The following is a 24,751-nucleotide window of genomic DNA, read 5'->3' on the forward strand; positions in this document are numbered from 1 at the left end:
TGCATGCCTAAATTGACAGCTGCTTACTTTGTTGAGCCAGTTTTGGCTCAAAAGGTTGACTGTTACAATACTTTGTTTAAAACAAAATGAGGAATGTGCAGAGCCCCCTTGAGAAACATGGCTAGTCTTAAATGCTTGATGCTTCCTTAAAGCTTCCTCAGACATGGAGTATGCAAGTACAGCATGCTACCTACAAGGTAGGTTCCCCCCCCCCCCGCCCCCTTAGTGGCACAGTTTCTATCTCTTTGCCAGATCTGAAAGGCCTTCCTTTTCTTGTCAATCATGCGTTCAATTTCACTGTCATCCTCATCAAACCAGTCCTGGTGTTTCTTGGTTTGGTATCCAGTAGCTTAGTGACTGTCTGATTTCTTGCCAAATAAAAGTAGTTACCCTCCACAAGTGCCACAGCTCTTTGTGTATTCCTGCCATTAATGTGGTTGCTCATTTGGAGTTGACATGCAAATGTTTCCTGTAATGAAGACAGTTGCCAAAGTGTAACTGCTCCAGTCCAGTTCAAGCTGTGATGGCACCTCTTGGATGTGTTTGACTAATGCTCACGTGCAATTGTTTAGTCTAGTGAGCAGGAAACTGCCTCTTTAAAAGCAAGAGATAACGTGACCAGATGGCACATTTGTTTTTATCCTTCTATCGGATTAGTGTACCTTGGTCCCCCCCCCCATCCGCCCCCAAGATAGTGTTTTAATACAGATCGGTCAGTAAAGAGCCTCTTACTACAACACTGATGTTGATTAGGGGATGATGCCATCTGTTTTCAGTATGCTACATCTTTATTGAAAAAAATCTTCTCTGAAATCAGACAAACAGGTCAGTTGTGATATGAAGCTTGGAGCTTTGTTGTTGGGAAGAAGGCTTTGATTTGGCTGTACTTTGTGCTTGTCATGAATTCTTTTTGCAAATGTGCTCCTGCATGGGAAAGTTTTCAATCCAATTAACAATCTGGGGACATAGTCTTAAAATAAGCTGGAATTATGGTATTTGTGAGGAGGTAGGAGTTACAATCTATAGCTATGGGAGCCACGTGTTCTACAATAGAAAAAAAAAGTGTCTGTTACTGCACCTAAAACAAACAAAAAGGCGTTTTACACAACAATGTTTGTTGTACTATTTTTTATGCATTGATTTAGTTTGTTTATAGATGACTTCATTTTTCTTTCTTTTTAACAAATCCCAACAAGAATTCTTTAAAAGAAGCACAGTACAAATTCCATATTCAAAACCAATGTTTGTAACATTATTTTACATACTTTAAACTAAGTACCATAAAACAAATTGTATACAAACATCAAGAAACATAACATGCAACATAATTACAGTTCCAACATAAAGATCTCATAAATAGTTCAAGAAATCCAGTCACTTAGCTCATTCCACTTGCACAAAACCAAAGCACACAGCCCCCATCTATGCATGTCAATAAAACACTCAAAACAGTCCATTAACCACATACAGAAAAATAGATCCACCAAATAAAAACAACCCAAAAGCAGCAGAAAAAAGCAAACGCTTTACCATCTCTCACCTGGAACTATAATAGAGACATCCTCACACCTAGGGAGATTGAGTCCTTTCCAACCAGCAGGCAAATCACCTTGTGGGGAGTTGGGTTAAAGCAGCAGTGCACCTGATGCTCATCACCTCATAGGAGCAGTTGAGTCTCAGAAGAATAATCCGTCTACGTTAAAGAACAATGCCCAAGATCAAACAAGTCAAAAGGGGTGGATGTGCCTGCATGGTGGCCCCGAAGGAGAAAGCCCCTACTCTGTATGAAAGGGAGGTGTATACATCCACATCCTTTGAGAAATTCACTGGAGCACAATTTGGTTTTGGCTCTGTGACACATGTCTGTTATGTGTTTTTTAAAAGATGTAGAAAAGTTTGGACTTGATATCCCGCCTTTCACTCCCTTTAAGGAGTCTCAAAGCGGCTAACATTCTCCTTTCCCTTCCTCCCCCACAACAAACACTCTGTGAGGTGAGTGGGGCTGAGAGACTTCATATAAGTGTGACTGGCCCAAGGTCACCCAGAAGCTGTATGTGGAGGAGTGGAGACGCGAACCCATTTCCCCAGATTATGAGACTACCGCTCTTAACCACTACACCACACTGGCTCCTTGTATAGCTTCCTTTTTTTACTTCACTCTTGCAACACAGCAGACATTGTAGCATATTACTATGGATTGCATTACATGATATGGCTCTCCTGCAGAGGACACTTGAACATTTCTTCAGGGCTGCTCTTCCACGTTGCTCTTGAGTAGCAGCTTTACATGATTCTCTGCGCACCACTGCATTACTTGATGGTGTTGTAAAAATGAGATTGTGAATGATGCAGCTCTGTGGAAGTTGTTCTTAACTTTGGACCTTCATTAAAAGGCTCTGACATGCACCTAAAGCGCCAATTGCATGCATCTTTCCTGCCTAATAGTTGTAGTATTTGTATATGTCTCAGTGGAGTAGGGTAGCAGTCACTGCTTCCCTGTGCCTCAGCTGAGCAATCCTCCATGCTGCGCAGGCTCCTGTGAGCTGGGGGTTAGGAAACTTTGTTAAGCAGCAAGGCTTGCTGATGCGCTGGAAAGCAGTGACTGCTGCTGCGCTACCTCACAAATCAGCTATTAGGCAGTGAGGCTGAGTAGCTCAACAAAGCCCCGCTGCCCCTTCGGTTCACGAAGAGATCCTCTGTGGAGCCCGAACAGGTCCTCTTCGGGCTGTGGGATGAGTCTCCACATGAGCCACTAGGACTCTCCAGAGTACTCCCCATTTTATGCGATTTCACATATGCACATGGGGAGCCTGGATCGGAACCCCTGTGTATGTAGGGAGTCACCAGTATATAAAATATCTCAAACTGGTAACAGTAGCGGTACATTTTCCCCGAACAAGCCAGTTTGCACCTGGGGTTTAAGAGAGTGTTGTCGCAGTTTGTGATCCTCAGTAATTCCAGAGATTAATTTTAAAAAAGCAACTTCCAAGTGGAATTTGCATCAGATCATTCACCATAAGAACTGTATTTATGAGAAGCTGGTCCTACACACTGATTTCACCACAAGGGTCAGATAGTGTTCTATACTGCACTCTCCTCCCATATGACCTAAGTGATTTTCAGCTTACTTTTTGACACTTCTAAACACTTAGTCATTTACACTCTTGACTGTGTGCTCTTCCCTGTACCCTTGGAGCACCAAACCAGTGTTAGTTTTAAGACCTTAATCTTCCCCCATGCCCCACCTAGGCCTTTCATGAAACGGGGTGACATTGACAGAACAGAAGGCTTTCATAAGTAGGATCTTTCAACTGGGTCAAAAATAATCTGGCACATTGTGCTCGCCCAGTAGCAAGGCTCTCCATGCAGAAGGATTTCCTCCTTGAGATACTGTATGGCATTAGCATGTCTGTACTGCTACACATAAACCAAGGGCTATTCCAGACAGTAAAACCCAGTATTGCCTTGCCCCTTCCCTGCCCCCACTGTGGATGTCTGACCTGTATGGTATGGGCACTTGCGGTTAAACCGGCCTTAAATCCTACTTAAGAATGACGTCCTTCTGAACTAGTTTGTGTTAGTTTTTCTGATGGGGCATTATGGGAGTTGTGGGCTTAGGCAGAGCAACAGCTTGGCTATATAACCCAGCTTACCATAGGGTCCAAGTAAAATCTGATCCTTATTTCTCTCTGGACTCCTTGAGATTAATATCAAACTGCACTGTCTAAAAATGGTGCTGGATGTGGAAGATACTGCCTATTTATTACATAATGCTGTAAGTACTTCCAATGGGAAAAGTAAAATAAAAAGTAAAATGTATAGTTCTTCTTTAAAGACCGATATGGGTGTTCAGTATGTGCATACTGTAGTGCTTTATATGTGATAAAACTTTGGAGTAAGATGAAGCATCCTTTTATGGTCTGTTAGTTTCTTGAGGTTATGAATCCTAGATGCAGAGAGGTATACTCTTGAGTTATGTGACCTTGAGTGAGCTTTCTGTTTCTAAGGTTTATGTGCAGCAAGGAAAAGATGCTTGGTAAACAAGTTGTATCCTACATTTTGTAATGTCAGCCTTTCAGAATTCTAAATTGTGAGAGGTTTTGATTGTCAAACAATTGCATAATGGGCACTTTTCTGTCTACATATAAGAGCATGTTGTGGAGTGGAACGTATTTGTAGATGTCTGTTTTAAATTTTCATAGCAAGTAAAATTACTAAATTGCTGTAATTTGTAGGGTGAGGTCAGACCTACTTCTAAGCAGTTCTTATACTAATACCAGACAGTAATGGTAGCAAATAGATTACTAGAGAGTAGCAGTAGATTTGTCAGGGGTGATTATTCTTGTATGAAGAAATCTGTCCTATATACATATACAGTTTTACCACAGGAGGATAGCAGTCAACAGTGTAGGTAGCAGCTTTCTAAATGTGTACATAATAATTTCAGACAACCGTTTGAAAAACTATTATTGGTTGCAGGACTGGCAGTGGACAAGAATACTTGTTTATTTTTTTGTATATCCTACAAGAAGTCCTATGTATCCTAAAGCCAATACTTCTAATGGAAAAATATTTTTATTTTCAACCTTTCTACCAGGTCCACTTTGCTTCAGCAGGATTGCTATATCATATGCCTTTAGACCCATTCCCTTGCTAGAATAAGCAATGTAATTGCTGAATATTTTCAGCATAACAAGGTCCTGATAGTGTTCCACTGTGATTGTGTTCACAGGCTTCATTTTCCTAGTTTAGATTGCAGAATTAAGTACTCAAATCACGGTATCAGTTTTGAGTTGCTAGCACACAGTAGTCTTTTTAGCATATGTATGCGGGCAATTGATGTCTAAACAAAATTGTTGTAGTCCTGTGAAGGAATTCTGCACCATTTGAAAGTGCAAGTTGGTAGCCAATCAATGAAAAGTGAAGGATTTACTACTGGAAATTCTGGTAGTAGTAAATAGATCCATTCAACACCAGTCAAAAGTGGTGCTAGGTAGCTATCTGATGGTTAATTAAGGTACCATTTTGTTGAATGTAAAATCCTTATTTTTGCTGCCTACTAATGGTCCCCCTCTCCCCTACAGGAACAAGATATTGAGACAGTACATGGCTCTGTCCATGTTACCATGTGTGGGACTCCCCGAGGAAATAGGCCTGCCATTCTAACATACCATGATATTGGACTCAATCGTAAGTGTGATAATGTATCAGTAAGGTAGAGCACGCCTTCGCTGCTCTCATAACAAGTGTGCACAAACAGCTGCTTCTCTTGTGACAAAGTGCATTAGTTCTAGCTTAGTTCTTCTTATTCATACTGATCCATGGGACTGCATTTGCTGATTTATGTACATTGCCTGCACAGTAATTAAGCACTCTTTTAAGCAGGTCCAACTTCTACATGCACCAAAGCATTTTCCAGACATACCCAGAATACTACAGTGGGCAGCAGTGTCTGGGCGACACATCCAGGAAAATCCAGACGTATGGCAGCTCATGGCAGCAGTGCTGTGTTTCCTACTGTATATTTGTTTAATCTGGTCCTTAGCACTTTGCTTAGGACCATATAAAACAAATATAAATGAGGCATGAACTGAAATAGACAGTGGTAAAACCTTTATGAAAACCTGCTCTTAGAACTTGTGCTACAAAAACACATAGAACTAGAGCAGTGGCATTGATTTGAAAGGCCTCTTTTTACTTGGTACCTATCAAGCAAACTTACTTTTTCCTCTCTTTTTTTAAAAAAAGAATAACTTGTCTAAGTGAACTCCTTGTTTCGAGATTTGGGGGATGGAGGTCTCAATTTGCAAGGTGTCAAGGACTGACAACTGCTGTTCTCTCATTGATGTTTCTACCTTCTCTTCTTGCTCTCTGCCCTTCTTCCTTAAAGACAAAACTTGCTTCAACCCCCTCTTCAATTTTGAAGACATGCAAGAAATCACACAACATTTTGCAGTCTGCCACGTGGATGCACCTGGACAGCAAGATGGGGCAGCCTCTTTTCCACCTGGGTAAGTTCTGCAAACTTACTGCACAGTAATACAAAATCCAGTTTAAAAGAGAAAAGGAAACAAAATTCAATCTTCCGTTAAAAGCCCACTAAATGAAACCCTCTTTAACACAGTAGAAAATAATAATAATGGAGTTGGCCCCGGCTGGACATTTCCAGAGAAGGGAATTTCATCACTGGGGCTTCACTACAGAGATGGCTTTGTCTCCAGTAGCCACATGCCTAAACTCTGAATATGGGAGGTACCCTGAGCAGACCCTTGGAGGATGATTTTAAAGAGCAGACAGATTTCATAAATCATTCTTAGGGATAAACTTTAGGTGACATGAATACTTCATTGAATATTGACAGCATGAACACATGAGACTGTAGGTATGTTTGGAGGGTGAGTGGGGGAAGGGCACAGAGGAATTAAAAACTGTTGGTAGTGGAGATACATCTTTGTCCAAAATTGCTCCTTATGGTGCCGAAAGTATATGGTCTTGCATCCCTTCTTGTTGCAAATGCCAGCTTTTTCTTTCTTTTCTTCCTGGAGTAACATGCTTCATGGTGAGAGTTGGCATATGAATAATTTGGGCGTTTTGAACCAGTCCAGAATAACAGGCTTTTCAGGGCTGCTTCACATATTAAGTGGTAGCAAGCAAACATATTCCATCCCAGCTCCCTGCCACCGGTGAAATGTATATGCCTAGAAACAACTTGCTGTGTGCATGCTGCAGTTTTATGAATGAATAATGTTCTGTCCACAAAGTTCTTGCATGTGTGCGTCCCATCTGCTGTACTTGGCCACGTGCCTATATATGTAATGTCACAATGGCAATTATCTATTGTCAAGGTTAATCCTAGCTATCCTAGAATGAGGGAATGGAACTATTGCTGTAGAGTCAACCTCAGTTCCAAAACATGGAAATAATACTAATATTAATGAAGTGACCTGGCACACAGTATGTATGAATTGAGCTAGTTAAACCTGACATTTTGCTTCTGAAGAACATTTGCATAGCTGTCAAATTACAGATTTGAAAATAAGGGACCAGCAGCCTTGAAAATAAGGGACCAGCAGCCAAAATAAGGGACCTGCAGCCTCACCTGTTCCAGGCACTCCAGTCTTCCTGTCCTCCTGCAGTCTGGTCAAACTCATGCTGGTAGCTTCGAAAACACTGTCCAACCAACTTTGTAACCAGAGGTTCAACTGAATAGAATCTGAATCACATGCACCACAAGGCCTATGCAGCCTCAACTTAAGATGGCTCCCCGGCCTGGCTTTGCACTGCAAAGTTTGCAGCAGCACGTGCAACAAAATGGCATCCAGAATTCAAAAACGCCTCAGCTTGCATTAACTAGCCACACACAAGGCATGTAAACTCCACCCCCCAGTCATTCTTAGCTTTCTTATCGGGTGAGCAACACAGCCAAGCAACACAGTTGGAGCCTCCCTCCTCCCTGGCCGGCAGGGAGGGAAGCTGCTTCCTTTGAAATTTAAGGGACATCCTTTAAGGGACATTTAAGGGACATCCATCAATAAGGGACAGCAGCGGGACATGGTGCTGGAATAAGGGACTGTCCCTTCAAATAAGGGACACTTGACAGCTATGCATTTGTCTTGCAGATTATAGCCCCAGTGGAGGTAAACTGGTATAGTTTGTTCTCTAGCACCAAACTTTTGTTGAATGAGTTCCGGTGCTTTGTTCGTACATTGCCTTTTTAGAAGGCAACTGAACCTTGACTAAATTGTGTCTTCAATCATCACTGTTGCAGATACATGTACCCTTCAATGGATCAACTGGCTGAAATGCTTCCTGGAATTCTGAAACAGTTTGGGTAAGTAGCATCACTCAGGGTTTTCAGTGCAGATTGAAAAAAGTAACTTTCCCATTTCATGACAGTATTCCATGGCTGCCTCAGTTTACCACTTAGTGGACTCTGTCATGCTTATTTCTACCTTGCTGAGTTCTGTAGGGCTTATTTGAAGTGTAGTGGCTCTGGAATCCATTGTATGTCGAATCTTTCTGTAGTCTGGCTGTACAGGGAACCCACATCACTGTGGCTACAGCAGGAGCGCCAACTTGGCCCCATGACCGTTTAAAATTTGAAGCCAGCTCCCTCGGCCAATAAAGCGAGATGAGCGCCGCAACCCCAGAGTCGGCCACGAATGGACCTAATGGTTAGGGGTCCCTTTACCTTTTAATGCCAAATATATTGTTGGTAGATGTTACAGAAAAAGAATAAAAAAACACTGTAAAATGGCACTACACTGTTTTTCTTAATAACTAAAGAAACAAACCTATTGGACAAAGGACCAAACCTGTGTTGTTCCATTGTTGTAGCCATGTTAGCCTGTCACGGCAAAATCAGTTAAGAATTTTGTAGCACCCTTAGAGACTATTGATTACAGAATAAGCTTTTATAAGATGGATCCTAGTTTACAGAAGCCTATGCCATAAAAATATGCTAGTCTTTTAACATGCTACAGGGTCAGTGTGCTGTAAATTTAAGAAAACAATTTAATTTTTATTTCAGCTGCTTTTCATAGATTGCTGCAGATTCACTGCCTTTTACTTCAGCGCTCTGTGTAGCACTTTGCTCACAGCTGATACTAAATAGTAATATTGCCAATTTGTACATTCTGCTTCAATACAGGAATGTTTTCTGTGGGTGCCATGCAACGTTTTCTATGGTTAGTTACCAAGACAAATGCTAAGCAAACCAAATACAACTTTCCATACTTCTAATTGCCCTCATGTGAAACTGGCTATGTCCTGTAGGGCAGAATTGTGAAGCACAGGCAATGGATTAACCCAATCTGAATTACTTATGCTAACACGTATAGGCAACTTCTTTCCAACCCTGTGTATATTTAGTGGTGTGCACCATGCCTATTTGGGTGCATGGCATAAGGGTTATACAGTATTGAAGTTGTATCCTGTTCTTTAGTCCCAGAGATGGAGAGATGGCCTGTTCTGGGCAGGGTTGGGGAAAACTCGTGAATCCAACTTTCTACTGGAGGGTCAGTATGCTAGAAGTGCCCTTTCTGAGTACAGATGGTTCACCAGCTACACCCCCTTTTACACAGAGATGACTTTGCCACTGCACTCTTGTGCTCTGGTAGCTTCCACATTGGATTATTACTTGGAAATGTCAAGTGCAGTAGCAGTTCATTAAACTGGGTTCCATTTAGAACTTGCACAACCTCTGTTTTAACCCAGCTGCAATGGTTGCTAGGCCAGTTCAAGGTTCTCACATAGGCCCCACCTCCTTCCCTATGGGTCACCTTAGAAGTTCAGGGGGTGGCAGCCCAGGAGAGCACATTGTTTGGCAGCCCCTAAACTCTGGAATTACCTCCCCAAAGGGTTGTATCTGGGCACCTTCATTATGTAGTTTATGTTGGATGTTGAAGATGCAACTCTTCTTGGGACCATTGATACACAATATGTATTAGGAGCCACCTTATTCTCCTGACTGTAATCTGTTTTATCTGGTTTTAATATTGTGTATTCAGTTGTTGAAACCGTACCTGGGACCTCATGGCAAACTCTGAGTAAGAATAGTAATTAGTAACAGTAATACTGTGGCTGATACGCTGCATGAGGACAGGCCAGTGCTATTTGTTGCTCCATGTCTGAACAGACATGGAGCTGCTATTCAGTGTAGCTTAATGTAAAATAGATATGTTTGGAAATTGGGGGGGGGGTTTGCTGTTAGAAATCAGACCTTTTTTAAAAACATTATTCATAATTTCTTTATGTAGGTTGAAAAGTGTGATTGGAATGGGAACTGGAGCTGGTGCCTACATCTTAACCAGATTTGCTGTAAGTTGTTTGCTTGTTTCTATGTTGGGTAGGGGTTTAAAATCTCGATGCTATTGCCTGCCAATTACCAGAGTCTATGCTTTCAGTGGTTTTACAGCTTCTGTCATGCTGAATGAAAACTGGCTAGTGCATGGCTTGTTTTAAAAATCAAAGTCCATAGCTTCCTTGCATTTTTGGTATATTAACATCTGGGTAACAAAAGCACAGGGAACAAATTTATCCAAACCACAAGCTAAACTACTGTTCAAATTTTGCACATGGCCCCACTGAAAATTTTTCTCTGATTCCTGCTAGTCCAGGATTAATTGGCAGATGATCTGCCTTAGTTTGCCCTAGATATTCACATTAAATTTAGTTCTCTCCACTTGAACACAGTTACAGATAGGTAGCCGTGTTGGTCTGCCATAGTCAAAACAAAAAAAATTCTTCAGATACACAGTGTATCTGAAGAAGTGTGCATGCACACAAAAGCTCATACCAAGAACTGACTTAGTTGGTCTTTAAGGTGCTACTGGAAGGATTTTTTTTTGTTTTCACTTGAACAGAGTGACTGAAAACAGATAGGTTAAGGTACCTTTACAAAGAGAAATTTCACCTTTCACAGGCCTTCAAATTGAAAAGGGCTCTGTGTTTTCCCCCAAATTGATTTCCTAAAAGCAAAATCTTCCCTGTTTGTTGCTACTTCAGTGCATCTGCATGTTTGTTCATATGACTCTTCAATTTGCAGCTTAATCATCCTGATATGGTGGAAGGACTCGTTCTTATTAATGTCAACCCATGTGCTGAAGGATGGATGGACTGGGCAGCAACTAAGGTAAGATACTGCATCTTTTAAATTTAATTTTAAAACATGTTAATTCTTTTTCATAAAATACCAAATGCTTGTCATTGGAAAGATTTTGCACCGGCACCCAAGCATACCCCTGAGACCTATACGAATTTGTAATCTCCCCTTCATTGACTGATTGGAAAAATCCATGTTGATAGGCATCCTTTTTGAAGTCGCTTTGATACAACTGTACATTAGTTCCAGATTGGCTTTGAAACACAAGTGCATTGCATGATGGAGTTAAATTTACTTTGAACACCACGATTTTTATACATTGAATTGCATCAGCAAATGGTTAAACTGGTGCAATTTCTGTTGTGGTAGATTCTGAGCAAATCATCATGTTCTTAAAGTTGATTGATCCTACAAACTCATGGCAATATGGGAGCCATAGTGACACACAAAACACATACCCTTAAAAGGTCTAATGAATGAATGGTTAACACAGTACTCAAAGTAATTACTCTAGCATGGCAAAAATTGGATATGTAATTTGACTATGACTTGTTTTTGTGTGTGATGAGGTTGACTGTCAATCACTGGAGTATGAAAGACCGCTGTGCAAGACAGTGTGAGCTGTCCTAATGCATATTTTTCTGAATTCTGTAGATTTCTGGATGGGCTCATGCACTGCCAGATATGGTCATCTCCCATCTTTTTAGCAAGGTAAGTGTGTACAGTGGTGCCCCGCAAGACGAACGCCTCGCAAGACGAAAAACCCGCTAGACAAAAGGGTTTTCCGTTTTGGAGGCGCTTCGCAAAACGAATTTCCCTATGGGGTTGCTTCGCAAGACGAAAAAATCTTGCATCCCCCCGCGGGGTTTTTTCGCTTTTTTCGCCCTTTTCTTAAGCCGCTAAGCCACTTATCAGCTGTTCCGCTGATAAGCCGCTTAACAGCTGATCGCTGGAAGCCGCTTGACAGCTGTAGCGCTAATCCACTAAGCTGTCAATGGGCTTGCTTCGCAAGACGAAAAAACCGCTAGACGAAGAGAATCGCGGAACGAATTCTTTTCGTCTAGCGATGCACCACTGTATTATAACATTCAGATTTTGAAGACTCCTCCTGTTGCCTTTCTCATGTAGGGAAAAGGTACTAGTAACTGACATGCAGCAGTATCTTAGCAGTGTTTTGAATTCTGATACTTAAGGACATGGGCAGGTATATCTGTTTACATTTTAGTAGGCTTTATTATGCTAATCCCTTGGACAGAATTCCTCGCCCCTCACTTCATGAAGACTTCTGCTTTTAAATGGTGACAGGCTTTAGCTTGTGCACTTTGCTCCTTGTGGGTTCTGATGTTGAAATTTAAGAGCGCTACATTAAACCTGGAAGATTTAGACACCAGGCAGTTTGTGTAACTGAAATGTGGCAATACTGGCAGGAGTTCAACTGCTATTTTAGTGTTACTGTTCTAAAATGTCTATTGAAAAATAGCCCACTGTAGCATGTTGCTGTTTATCTTTCGGAGACAGGGCTCCATGTTGCATACTTTACTGTCAAGTATTTTACTGTCTGGAGGGGATGGGGATTACGGATGTATAGGGAGCACTTGGAAAAGAACATTTAGCTGTTATAAAAAGCCGGTATTGATCTACCAAATATAATGAGAGCTTTTTTTGAATTTAGGAAGAGATTCACAACCATCAGGATTTGATGCATACTTACCGCCAGCACATCATCAATGATATGAATCAAAACAATCTGCATCTCTTTGTCAACTCTTACAACAGGTAATCTGCTATTGGGGATCATCTGGATTACTTGGGATAACAAGCTGCACCCATTTGAGTCCAATCAGCCACAGAATGCCTTCCAGAATCCGCAGTGAAGAACCTTGGGCCCTCTAGATTTTGTTAAAGGGGACATAGCTCAGTAGTAGAGCATATGCTTTGCATGGAAAAGGTTCCAGATTCAATCCCACCATCTCCAGGTTAGGCTGGGAGAGACCCCTTTCTGAAACTCTGGAGAGCCACTGACAGTCAGTGCTGAGCTAAAGGGACCAATGGTCTGACTGTGTATAAGGCAGCTTCCTATGTCCCTGGATCAGTGGCATGCTAACGGGGTCAGACTGGAATCATAGGTCAGCAATGTCTGGAGGGCCAAAGATCTCTCTTGAAGACCGCTGCTGGCACAATCTTCGTTCTAAACATGAGCTTTGTCAGATGGACTTGCCGTGGTGGTATCCAACATATTTAGGTCTTTTCAAAGAACTGAAAGCTGAAATAGAGCCCAACTCTGACAAGCATCCATGGACCACATGCTTTAGGGACTCCATGTGGCCCTCAAATTGCATCTTATCAACTCTGAGTTATGGCTTCTCCTTGCCTTTTTATAGGAACAGTGCTTAGAAGTTAAATGGAAGCCTTCTGCTTACTTGTCCCCTGTTCATTTTTTTTTCCAGCCGAAGAGATCTAGACATTGAGCGGCCTATACCTGGAACAACTGTTGTAACTCTACAGTAAGGATTTTTCATATTCCATTTTAATTCTGTTGTAGTCATCTGGTTGTGGCTAATTTCTGAAACAAATCTATAGATAAAACTGGTATGTCAAACTGATTGTATAATTACAGATAGGTAGCCGTGTTGGTCTGCCATAGTCAAAACAAAATAAAAAAATTCCTTCCAGTAGCACCTTAAAGACCAACTAAGTTAGTTCTTGGTATGAGCTTTCGTGTGCATGTATCTGAAGAAGTGTGCATGCACACGAAAGCTCATACCAAGAACTAACTTAGTTGGTCTTTAAGGTGCTACTGGAAGGAATTTTTTTATTTTGTTTTGATTGTATAATTCTCATGGTTGCCATTTTTTTGCCACTAAATTGATAGCAAGAATTTCAGTGGCAGAATCAAGAGGCACAATGCCCTAGACATACCAGCTATAATTGTAGTATCATCTTCAAAGGGCTCTTTATGACTGTGTCTTGTCCTCCTTTTCATACCCAATCAAGCTCCTCCTTCCTCAGCTCTTTCTTCTATACCATTTCAAGTATTAATTTGAACAAACATAAGGAAGGGAATACTTTGCACTTTAATCTCGTTTATGAAGAACGTGCCATGGACATGTCTTAATCTCCTACCTTGTTGATGTCTCAACAAACCGAAGCTTACAGGACTTAACCGCTTAGAGGTGTATGTGGTTTATTCCTGGGCTGTCCCAGTTACTGAGGTACACAGCAGTGAGCTGTGACTTGAGAAACAAGTGTCATGGTATGGCAAGTTGTGCAAAACATTATCATGAAAGCTTAGCTGTAAATGGGTAAGAAACTAAACATTTGCTTAAGGCTTGAGAAGCAAAATAGAATCTTAACTACTGTGATTTAGTGACAGCTACCATTAAGGGTAACATCAGATGCCCACAAGCCACCTTGTTGGAATGTAGACCAGGCATAGGCAAACTCGGCCCTCCAGATGTTTTGGGACTACAACTCCCATCATCCCTAGCTAACAGGACCAGTGGTCAGGGATGATGGGAGCTGTAGTCCCAAAACATCTGGAGGGCCGAGTTTGACAATGCCTGGTGTAGACAGTTTCATCATGGCTGCCTTACTGTTTTCTGCTTTGATATGCATCTTGCTAAGGGATGTTTGTCTAGTTATTTTTCACCCTTCTCATAGTTCCATGTCCTCTCTTCCTGCTCGTTGTTACTTTGGGGCTGAGGTTCATTTGTTTGTTTGGATTATGTATTTTTGCTATTGCAAAGTAGTTCGGTACTGCAAGAAATTGGGTCCAGAGTGTTGGGGATTATTTCTTTGAACTATATGCCGGCTCCAGCTTCAAATAGTTCTGTGCATTCCTCTTAGTGACAGTTAACTCACCAACTCACCAAATATCTTGAGATTCTGTGGTTTATACAGAAGCTGTCTGTTTCTTCAGTAATTTGTTACAAAAACTTTTGTTTTAGAAATCTTGTATATTGAGAGTGAATTATATAGCAATGACTGCAATTTCAGTTACTTCCTTTCAGGTGCCCTTCACTGTTGGTGGTTGGAGACAGCTCTCCTGCAGTTGATGCTGTGGTACGTACAGATTAGCTTTAGAGGTGTGTCACAATAATCCATTGCTGGGAATCCATTACACTGATCGCACTGTAATACCAATCAATTTTTGAATTATTGAATCTTTTATCTCTCCTAATGTTCAAAGTGATTTATTGTACTGTTCTAAGCAAATCTGTAAGGTGGCCCATACTTCCAATTTGCAGATGGGAAAATAAAGTCTGGAAAATGACAGCTTATCCAGGGTTCCTTTAAAAACACACACACACACACACACACACACACACACACACACGGAAAGGGATAAACCCCACCCAAACACCATAGTCCCAATTGGTGTTGGTGTGTCCCTGCTCCTAATGTTTCTGGATTTAATACAACTACCAGTGATACAATGAGCATCACATGTAGCTTGGTCCTTAATTCTATGGTTTGCAGGCTTAACCACATTGTGGAGGCTCCCTTCTATCTGCAATATCACTGCTTGGAGGTTGCGGGATGCCTTTGCGAGTCTTTGCTTCCTGAGGCATTTTGAAGTCAGAGCCATAAGTGCTGTGTTGCAGACGTTTTTGCTGTTAAGCGTAAAAATAAAGCTCACTCTTCTCCCCTCCCTTTTCCAAACAGGTTGACTGCAATGCTAAACTTGACCCAACAAAGACCACACTCTTAAAGGTAATAAACATAAGCACTTTTCTCCACAATCAGAGGAGTTCATGTTTTCTAGAGTATTTAAACACACTGACTGCTGCTTGTTGGCAAGTGTCTTGCTTAGACAGGGAATGTTGTAGATAACAGCTGTAAAAAAATCACTGTAGGGGAGAAAGTTGCAGCTGCATTAAGGCCCCACCCCTTTGCTCTACTATAGACAGAATGGCTGGCCTATATTTTTGTACATGCATTAGGACTGTAAGCATTGTTAGACAGCAAACGATGATAATGCTGCCAGTACTACATCCAGAAACCCATTCCATAATGGATTTTAATCCTGCCAGTAGTTAGTTTCAGAAGGTCACATAACGAACTCCAGCAGTTCATCTCCTCCCATTGTTGCCCCCTGGCTGGTGAGAAGATATATCTATACCATGCCAAAGATGGTGAAAAATAGCTTAAGTCCTTGGCCTTTGATGGAGTTTTTCCAGTGTTTGACAGTTTGGTCATTTGAATGTCCTGTATCCTATAGTAATGCTGTTGTATAATTCAAACCATTTAATCAACAGCAGGGGTGGGGAGCCTGTGGCCCTCCAGAAGTTGTTGGACTTGAAACTCCCATCAGTTGCAACCTGCCTGACCAGTGGGTCAGGTGATGGGAGTTGTAGCTGAACATCTAAGAGATCAGATATTAGAGAACCCTGTTTTAAAGCCTTTCTGCATCTAAAGACTGCCCAGTGTGAGAGCTGTCTATATCAATATTGTCAAATCAAAAAGTCTGAACTGAGAGATTGGTAATCCTGGCTGCCTCTTTCATCATATGCAAGATCATTAGTTTACCCGAAGCTACTGATTTTTATTTGCAAGTAAACCAGCTTTTACCTGCATTGGCATTTCCTTATTGGACTTCTGGTGAGGAACTGAGAAATAATGGTCTCCACTAGATGATTCCATCCTCTTTTTATGAGAATGAATAAGTGTGCTGAATTTCAGTTACACATTGTAAATTTAATCTGTCTCCAGTTTATGTCTGTATTCTGGTTACTATTAGGGAAAAGTGGCACACGACACTGCCTTATGTGATTTTGTTTGGTTGCATGAGGTCATTTTGTATCTAGCTGCTCACTGAGGAATTTAACATTTAATGTCCATATCCTTCACTTTCAGCACACTCTTATCCCATGTTCCCATCCAGTCCAGAAATAAATAAAAACAACATGTACACTCTAAAACAGTCTGTTAAGCAGTAATGTGCAGAATCTGCTTCTGGACAAGGTGAATTACTTCCTCACCAGAATATAATAATAATAATAATTTATTATTTGTACCCCGCCCATCTGGCTGGGTTTCCCCAGCCACTCTGGGCGGCTTCCAACAAAGATGAAAGATGCACTAAGCAAGGTAGCTTTGTGCATGATGAGCCCTGACCTCTTGGTTTCTGTGGGATTGCACAGCTGAGTTGCAGTGCCCTTGTTAGTAAAAGCTGAGCATCTCATTCTTGATGAAGAGCAAGTTTATTGGTCAACAACATTCAGGGGATGATCCCCTCCCTGAGGTTACAGATTAATGTTATGCTCCCAGAACAGCCAAGGGATTTAACATGCTTGTCACTAATCTACAAAAGGACGCTGTGACATCTGTACCACAGTGAAACACTGTTCTAATTGTAAAGGCCTTTTTTAAAAAAAGTCTGGCTGATTCTAATTTGGTATGTATTTGCAAAAAGCCTAAACTCTTCCTGTGTGCAAGCTCTGGCATCTGCACTTCTCCTGCCCTTTCCATCGACATCTTGCACAAACATTATCCCAAGAAGCCTATTGCATCGTCCTTTTCACATAAGAAACTCCTTTTCACATAAGAAATACAAAAGTATGAGTCTTAGGCAGGGTGGATTTGATTTAAATCAAATTGATTTAAATCACTAGTCAGTAAGGCTTGAGTTAAATAATTTGTTTACAGAAAGGTTCAACCTTGCTGGCATCCTGTTAATATTTACAACCAGCAGAAGGTTTCATTTTTGGAATAATAAACTTCCAGAGTTTGTTTTTACAGTTGCATCAAAAATGATTGATTTGGTTATACTATCAGAAATACATAGATAATTATGAAATTATTGTTTATATTTGGATAACTTTTCTGCTGTACTTTATTGGAAGGAGAAAAATAACCATTTCCTTAATAACAACTTAAACAATTTATTTAACTAAAACAATAACATTATAGCATATGTATCCATGTTTGTTAACCAATGTGGTTAAACAATTAAAAAAAAAAAAAACTTAGACTGAGTTTTAGCACACATGAAAAACTTTAAACAAATCATTATTTCCTGAATAGCCTTTGGACTATAATGTCACTTAAATAGAAAACTATCTTTAGAAAGATTTTGCCTCCTAAAGCATTTTATTTTAAAAATCCGATTTAAATTTTTAAAAATCTATTTTAAAAAATCATTGATTTTTATCCACCCTAGTTTTAGGGGCTACTGGGGTGTTGCAGGGAATTTGTGAGTAGATTGTAGATCTGGCATAACAAAATAGGATTGTTTAATGAGTAATTCCTCAACACAAAAATAACCCGCATTTAGACATATATTTTAATCTCACTCTTAGGTCAAAGATATATAAATGTTCTAAGGCATTTAAGAGATTGTATTTGTGGGGTTGGTGAGGTAAGAAGATCTCCCCCATTATATAGTCCATTGTCAGCTCTATCAAACCCCCCAAAATTGATTTTTGGAACAGATGCTGGCACCGCTACTGGGACAGAACCCTGAAGTGAAAATACGTTGGCTATTATCTGACTGTGATCCGCATGTCACATACGAAACAGCCCTATTTGCTAAAGCTGGTAAAAGTATTTGTGCTAGCTATATAAAAGACAATGCTGTAAACTGTGCAGGTGATAAATTAATTTGACCTATTGTAAATGGATGTATATCTCTGGATTTCTTTTAACAGGTTTTAATTGACTTGCTGGATCTGTAACTGAATTTGTAATGGCTTTTAGTCGAACACAATAAATAAATAAATGATTGATTGATACTTTTATTAATTTTTGCAGATGGCTGACTGTGGTGGTCTTCCTCAGGTTTCTCAGGTAAGATCTTACTAAAGAGAATGCATGATGGGGTGGGGAACACAATGACGAGAGTGAAATCACACTCTTCTACGAATTAAAACCTAGTATTACTGGTTTGGCCTTGAGTACTATAGCTTTGCAGTGATGGGTTTCTTAGAAACCCTGTTACAGAATGCCAAACTCTGTTTGCAACGGCTTTCTGAAATATATATCCTTTCCAAAATGCTTCCATGGTAGCCCTGCCCTCCAAATGGTAGTCCCCACCCTCTCAATAAAAGATCACCATAGATGCATTGCACTTCTCTCTACGATGATGCAACACACATCAAAACCTCCAGTCTTCTTGCTCAGTTATGTGTACCCACTAGCAGGAGTTTGAACAAGCACACACTTTTTATTTTTTTATTTTTTTAAAATAATTTTTATTAATTTTCACAGCCAACAAAAAACAAAAAAGAAAACAACAACGCACACAAAAAGAGAAAAGAAATAAACATATACAAAACACAAAAAGCGTGACTTCCCCATACCTCCCTTACACTGCATCCTTGTTTTGCAATTTTTCAGCAACCCTTTAGTCCTTTTTTCTATTTGTATCTCTCTCAAATTTCTTAACATTATTATTTACAGCTGTAATTCTCTGTTTCTTACCCCCTGACATCTTAACAGTCCACAATCTTACAACAATTTTTAAGATATAATTTAAATTTTTTCCAATCCTCCTCCACTGTCTCTTTCCTCTGGTCACGGATTCTGCCGGTCATCTCCGCCAGTCCCATAAATTCAGTCACCTTCATCTGCCATTCTTCCAGAGTGGGTAGTTCTTGCGTCTTCCAATACTTTGCCAAAAGAATTCTTGCCGCTGTAGTTGCATACATAAAAAATGTCCTATCCTTTTTTGGTACCAGTTGGCCAACCATACCCAGGAGAAAAGCCTCCGTAAGCACACACTTTTTAAAGGAGATTGGCTTCTGGCCTAGCAGTGATAACATGCCATGGTAGCATTTTCAAATTTCCATGGCTTACTGTTACTGGAAGATTGGAGTCCAAAACTGAAAACAGTTTGGCATTGGTAACTTGCAGCTTTTAAAAAAAAATGTTATTTTCTTTTAACAGCCTGCAAAGCTCGCTGAAGCATTCAAGTACTTCATACAGGGCATGGGATACAGTAAGTACACGTTTGTTTCGAAATAAATGTGCCGTGTCCTCTCAAGCTGCCATACTAAACTGATCTTGCTTGTTGGTGAAAGTTATGTTCCACTATTGTTGGGTTTTTAAATGTACAAGTTTGGGTGCATCGGTATTGGACTCCCTTAAAGGGATATCAACTTTGTCCCAAACTGGAGCAGGACATTAGCCATGTTCAGGTGTTTATGGTGAATAATACTGTATTTTAATATTTTGTTGGAAGGAGACCAGAGTGGCTGGGGAAGCCCAGTCAGGTGGGTGGGGTATAAATAATAAATTATTATTATTATATACATTTGGGGAGACGGCATGTACACAAGCTGCACCACTCACATTTCTACATGTGCCTGCTTGGCTTAGACCTTCTGATATCAAGCAGAAAGGTCTAAAGTGTTGTGGTCAACACACTTTGAATCCGCCTCATGATTATCCTATTCAGAACTCCCCGTCTTGCTTCTTGATTTAGATTTACTTTTTGATTTACTCTGTGAAGTAGGTGAGACTGTGAGACAGTGACTGGCTCCAGATCACCCAGCGATCTTCATGGCTTGAGTTGTACTCAGTAGTCCAGCACCCTAACTACTACATCACAGTGCCTCACATGTGTCACACACACACAAAAACATCCCAGTGCCACTTTTGACCTCCGCACTGTGGTTTACTGTCCTTAGGCTTTCAAACCTCACTTCTTAATCCACTCCCTGCTGCAATACATTTTTGTTCCTAGGCACTTGGGTCAGTTTCCCCTCAAATCTTCCTTCAGGTTCTTGTTCCTTGACTTGACTGTGTGCTTTCCTTAAACTATTTCATGCAAGCACATCTTCCTTCCCCAGTGTTTCTTATTAATAGTCTATAAATATTCTGTATCTTTCTCCCTTATGGAACGCAGGTGCCACTGTGGGTTAAACCACAGAGCCTAGGACTTGCTGATCAGAAGGTCAGCAGTTTGAATCCCTGCGGCGGGGTGAGCTCCCGTTGCTCGGTCCCTGCTCCTGCCAACCTAGCAGCTCAAAAGCATGTCAAAGTGCAAGTAGATAAATAGGTACCGCTCCGGCAGGAAGGTAAACGAAATTTCCGTGTGCTGCTCTGGTTCGCCAGAAGTGGCTTAGTCATGCTGGCCACGTGACCTGGAAGCTGTACGCCGGCTCCCTCGACCAATAGCACCGCAACCCCAGAGTCGGCCACGACTGTACCTAATGGTCAGGGGTCCCTTTACCTTATCTTTCTCCCACCCCTTGGATTACATGCACTTCCATATCTAATTTTCTGTCTTGTGTGTTGCCTGTTCTGGTCACCGATCTTCATAATTTGCATTAACCAATACCGGAGGACTTTTTCTTTTTTCTTTTAATCTTCACCCGTCTCTTGCATTTCCTTTGCAGTGCCTTCTGCAAGCATGACCAGACTGATGAGATCCCGCACAGCATCTGGTTCCAGCGTCTCCTCCCTTGAAGGGGGCAGGAGCAGGTCCCACACTGGCGAAGGAAACCGCAGCAGAGCCCACACTGGCGAGGGTGCCAGGAGCAGGTCCCACACTGGCGATAACGTCCGGAGTCGTGCTCACACTGACACTCACATTGAGCTCACTCCCAACTCTGCAAACAACACTGAGCAGCCCAGCCCCAAGTCGATGGAAGTTTCTTGTTAAATGAAAGGGGCTTGAATTGGAAGTGAGACCTAACCACCACCTACTGTGTATCTTGATACTTAACCTAAAGTGTTTTCTGTAACACATGACTCTGTCCCCCACCTAGAGTTCAGCAGGGACCAATAAAGCAGGCATCTCAAGTTTCTCTGTTCCCTTAACAGAGGTTGCTGCTATTCTGTTCTCCAACTAATTCTAGATTGCTTTAAAACTTGTCCAGTGGTGAAGCTAACAGCATTTGATCACCAAGATTGAAACCTAAGCTACCTAGGATCTTGTTCAGAAACAAAGCCTTTGAAGATGATCCATCTCTTGCCCCCCTCCCTTTTTTACACTATTAAAAAAAAGCCCTTTCCCATTGTTATTTTAAATAATTTGCTTTGGGGGAAACAATGCATGACTTGAGACTTTTAGAAAAAGTCTGAAAGTCAGGTTGAAGGTGGATTTACTCAAATCTGTACATATTAATCGAATGAGATTTTGTCTCTGGCCTTGTGAGTAGTGTTCAAGGCCTGTTTTCCTACCTGATTATATATATATATAATTAAAATAGGGAATGTATTGCCATTTCAGGCAAACAAAATCTTAAGCCTTCATGCGATTTAGCGGCAGTCTTTCTCCTTTTAGAACTAAAACTGCTTGAGCAAGTAAAGGCCAAGGTTCAAATTATTGTCAAAAGTACGCCAGCACTTGGTCTTACGTTTTGGACCTCAAAAGGATGTTTGGAGATGACAAAATCAGTTGGCCTTGTGGCCACTTAGGGTAATGCGTGTGGTGGTTGGGGGACCAGCAGTAAATTGTCTTAGAAGGTGGAAAAGTTGTGTAATGATTATAAAGTGCTCTATAGTCAGCTGCCAGGTTGGTCAGCCCTTTACCATTTCAGGATTAAGACCTAGTGCTGGATGCATACTTTCCACACTATTCATGAGCGAGAAGTGCATGACTGCAATGGAGATTTTGATGACTGTGAATGTAGAGGTGTATTGATTCTGCAGCCTTTCCTGATGTCTGCAGAGCTGCATTTTGGGGAGCAGTGGGCATCGCAACAGATTTCCAGCATAGAATGGTTGTTGTTTTTTACAGATTATTTTTCACTGGCTTTCTATTTGCTACTTCACAATTTGTAATATGGTTCATGATTTTGGAGTATCAAGCATTTAAAACATCAAGCATCTCTACACCTGAATATCTTTGGTATTTCAAAGAGAACTAAACTCTAGTGTAGGCAAATCACCTATTTTTAAAATGACAACTGCAGAGTTTCTTAGGTGGTTCACGGAGAGGAGGAACAGATGGTAATTGAGAGGTGAAACTTGTCTATTTCAGAAAAGTTTATTAATGAATTATTTGTATTTATTTCAAAAATAAATTTGTAACTTTGCAGTGGTTTTGCATCTATTTTGTGTCCTGAAAATGATGGTGATCTTTGAGATAAGGATTAAAAACCAATGAGTTTGACTCTCCAACTTCAGTTGGCCCTGCACTTCAGTTGATCCTACACAACAAAAAGTCCACCTCTGGTGGTTGAAAATGCACCTCACTACTCGTATGGATCACTTAAACTGCCTTGAATGCATTCTCTTATGGATCATCAATGGGTTAAACATCAGGAAGCAGATAAATGGACCATTTTCACATTGCGGAGAAATTAGTTCTGTACTGGAGCTTGATAGTACTTTTAAAATGACCTGGATTGGGTGAGCCATGCCATAGATAAGTTTGCCGATAACAAAAAATTATTCAAGATCCAGAGTAGTCAGAACTATCCAAACTGGGAAACAAAATTGTGTTGCCTGGTTAATATAAGCAAGTGTAAAGCGTGTTGATGTTGAGAATTTCATATTTTAATGCTGATGGTGTGAGATTTGCTGTTTCTGGCCAGGAAAAAGTAACATGGCTGTTTGATGGACAGCTTGCTGTAAATGTCAACTTAGTTGGCAGCAGTGTAAAAGAAGAGAAAAAGCATGACCCTAATTTCCTTCATATAAAATGGCTGCAGTTCTGGTTGACCCATCTAAAAGAGGATAGAACATAGGAAAGGGTATAGAAAAGACCAATAAAATGACTTGTGAAATGCAAAGCCTAACGCATTTGGACTAGTTAGCTTTTGCTTTTTAAAAAAATGGTTATGAAAGCAGGTAATATGAATTGGACAGGCTGAGCAAATAGATTTCTCTCTGTCCCCAGCCCATGTTACTATAATGGTGGGTCACTCAACGAAGGAAATTGGTGGTAGTTTCAAAACAGAAAAGTGGAAGTACTAGTTGACAGCACATTTTTGGAATTTACTGCATACCCTGAGAAGTGATGTTGGCCACTAGTTGGGCATATTGATAAAACTATACCTATGGCCGTTGGCCACAATGCTAAACAGAATGCCCATATACAGAGTCGGATACTGACAGTCAGGTGTTGGAAATAAGTTTGTGGGTTCTGGATCCAGAAGTATCCAGTTGACAGGTTGGAAACAAGATACTGAATGATATACAGTCTGCATCGACAGGTGCTGGTTCTCCAAGGTGTCGGGTAGGAGTTGTTCCCACCTACCTGCTGATGGGACCTTTTCCAAGCATAGCATGTATTCTGCTATGGAAGACTTTCCCCACAACCACATTTATATTTACTCTTCGCCACCTGTAGGTTAGGGTGACCAGGCCCAAGGCAACCTCCAAACTCGCCAGGCCTTGCATGAACACTGGGATATGCACCTTTTGCAGTGACACAGGAAAATCAGGGATGTGCATAATTTGGGTGGATCTGGCTATGTTGAAGGCAGCATGTGCAACCATTAACTTCAACTGGGAAGAAGACAACCTTGAGAATCACGACTGATTTCATTTATGAATAATTTCCTAGGTGACATCTTAAAGTGATTTACAATAGGGTTGGTCGTAGGAAGCTGTCCTGTCTAGAGTCAGGTCACGAGTGGATCTAGCTCAGATTTGTCTACAGCATCCTTTCTCAGACATTGCACTGCAGTAGCCATCATTCCTAGCCAGCATGGTGAGTGGTCAGGGATAATGAGAGTTGTAGTTCAAGAACATCTGGGGACCTATGGCCTTCTAGCTGTTGGACTCCCAACTAGCAGCAGCTCCAACTAGCGTCACCAACGGTCAGTGAATATAGGAATGGGAGTCCAGCAGTAGCTGGAGGGGTTCAGGTCCCCCAACCCTAGTCTACACTGAGAAAAGTCCTTATCAGCCCAATCTGGGGGAGCCAGAGAATAAATATGGGACAATCCACATGCAAATTGCCTTATCTAGCAATGTTGCTGGAACCTGACTGCCTCAAGAAACAATGGAGTGCGCCTCTGGGGTGACGTTAAATCACTGTTAGCAGCACCTAAGTGACCTCCCCAGGATGCAAGCCTGGGCATCACCATAAAAACATTATTTATACCCTGCCCATCTGGCTGGCTTTCCCCACGCTGGGCAGCTTGCAGCATATATAAAAACATAATAAAACATCAAACATTTAAAACCTGATACAGGGCTGCCTTCAGATGTCTTCTAAAAGTTGTGTAGTCCTTTTATCTCCTTGATGTC

At 41.1% G+C, this 24,751-nt stretch overlaps 1 protein-coding gene and 1 long non-coding RNA gene across 9 annotated transcripts in view; one reads left to right on the forward strand and one right to left on the reverse strand.

Moving 5' to 3' along the window:
* Positions 1-22,589, forward strand: part of NDRG1 (N-myc downstream regulated 1) — an 83,864-nt gene extending 61,275 nt beyond the window's left edge. For all 8 annotated transcript variants that reach the window (XM_083749286.1, XM_083749288.1, XM_083749291.1 and 5 more), the window contains exons 4-16: positions 5,085-5,190; positions 5,891-6,011; positions 7,769-7,831; positions 9,759-9,819; positions 10,547-10,633; positions 11,258-11,314; positions 12,276-12,379; positions 13,051-13,107; positions 14,614-14,665; positions 15,269-15,316; positions 18,356-18,391; positions 19,490-19,541; positions 20,944-22,589. In XM_083749286.1, the coding sequence (XP_083605412.1) occupies positions 5,085-5,190; positions 5,891-6,011; positions 7,769-7,831; positions 9,759-9,819; positions 10,547-10,633; positions 11,258-11,314; positions 12,276-12,379; positions 13,051-13,107; positions 14,614-14,665; positions 15,269-15,316; positions 18,356-18,391; positions 19,490-19,541; positions 20,944-21,209 (1,110 nt within the window). In that variant the 3' untranslated portion in view covers positions 21,210-22,589. The remainder of the gene's footprint in view (positions 1-5,084; positions 5,191-5,890; positions 6,012-7,768; positions 7,832-9,758; positions 9,820-10,546; positions 10,634-11,257; positions 11,315-12,275; positions 12,380-13,050; positions 13,108-14,613; positions 14,666-15,268; positions 15,317-18,355; positions 18,392-19,489; positions 19,542-20,943) is intronic.
* Positions 1-24,751, reverse strand: part of LOC310849341 — a 462,163-nt gene that overhangs the window by 398,749 nt on the left and 38,663 nt on the right. The gene's annotated exons all lie outside the window — the stretch shown is intronic.

The sequence above is a fragment of the Podarcis gaigeae genome, assembly GCF_964106915.1.
Source record: "Podarcis gaigeae genome assembly, chromosome: 7".
Classification (NCBI taxonomy): Eukaryota; Metazoa; Chordata; class Lepidosauria; order Squamata; family Lacertidae; genus Podarcis; species Podarcis gaigeae.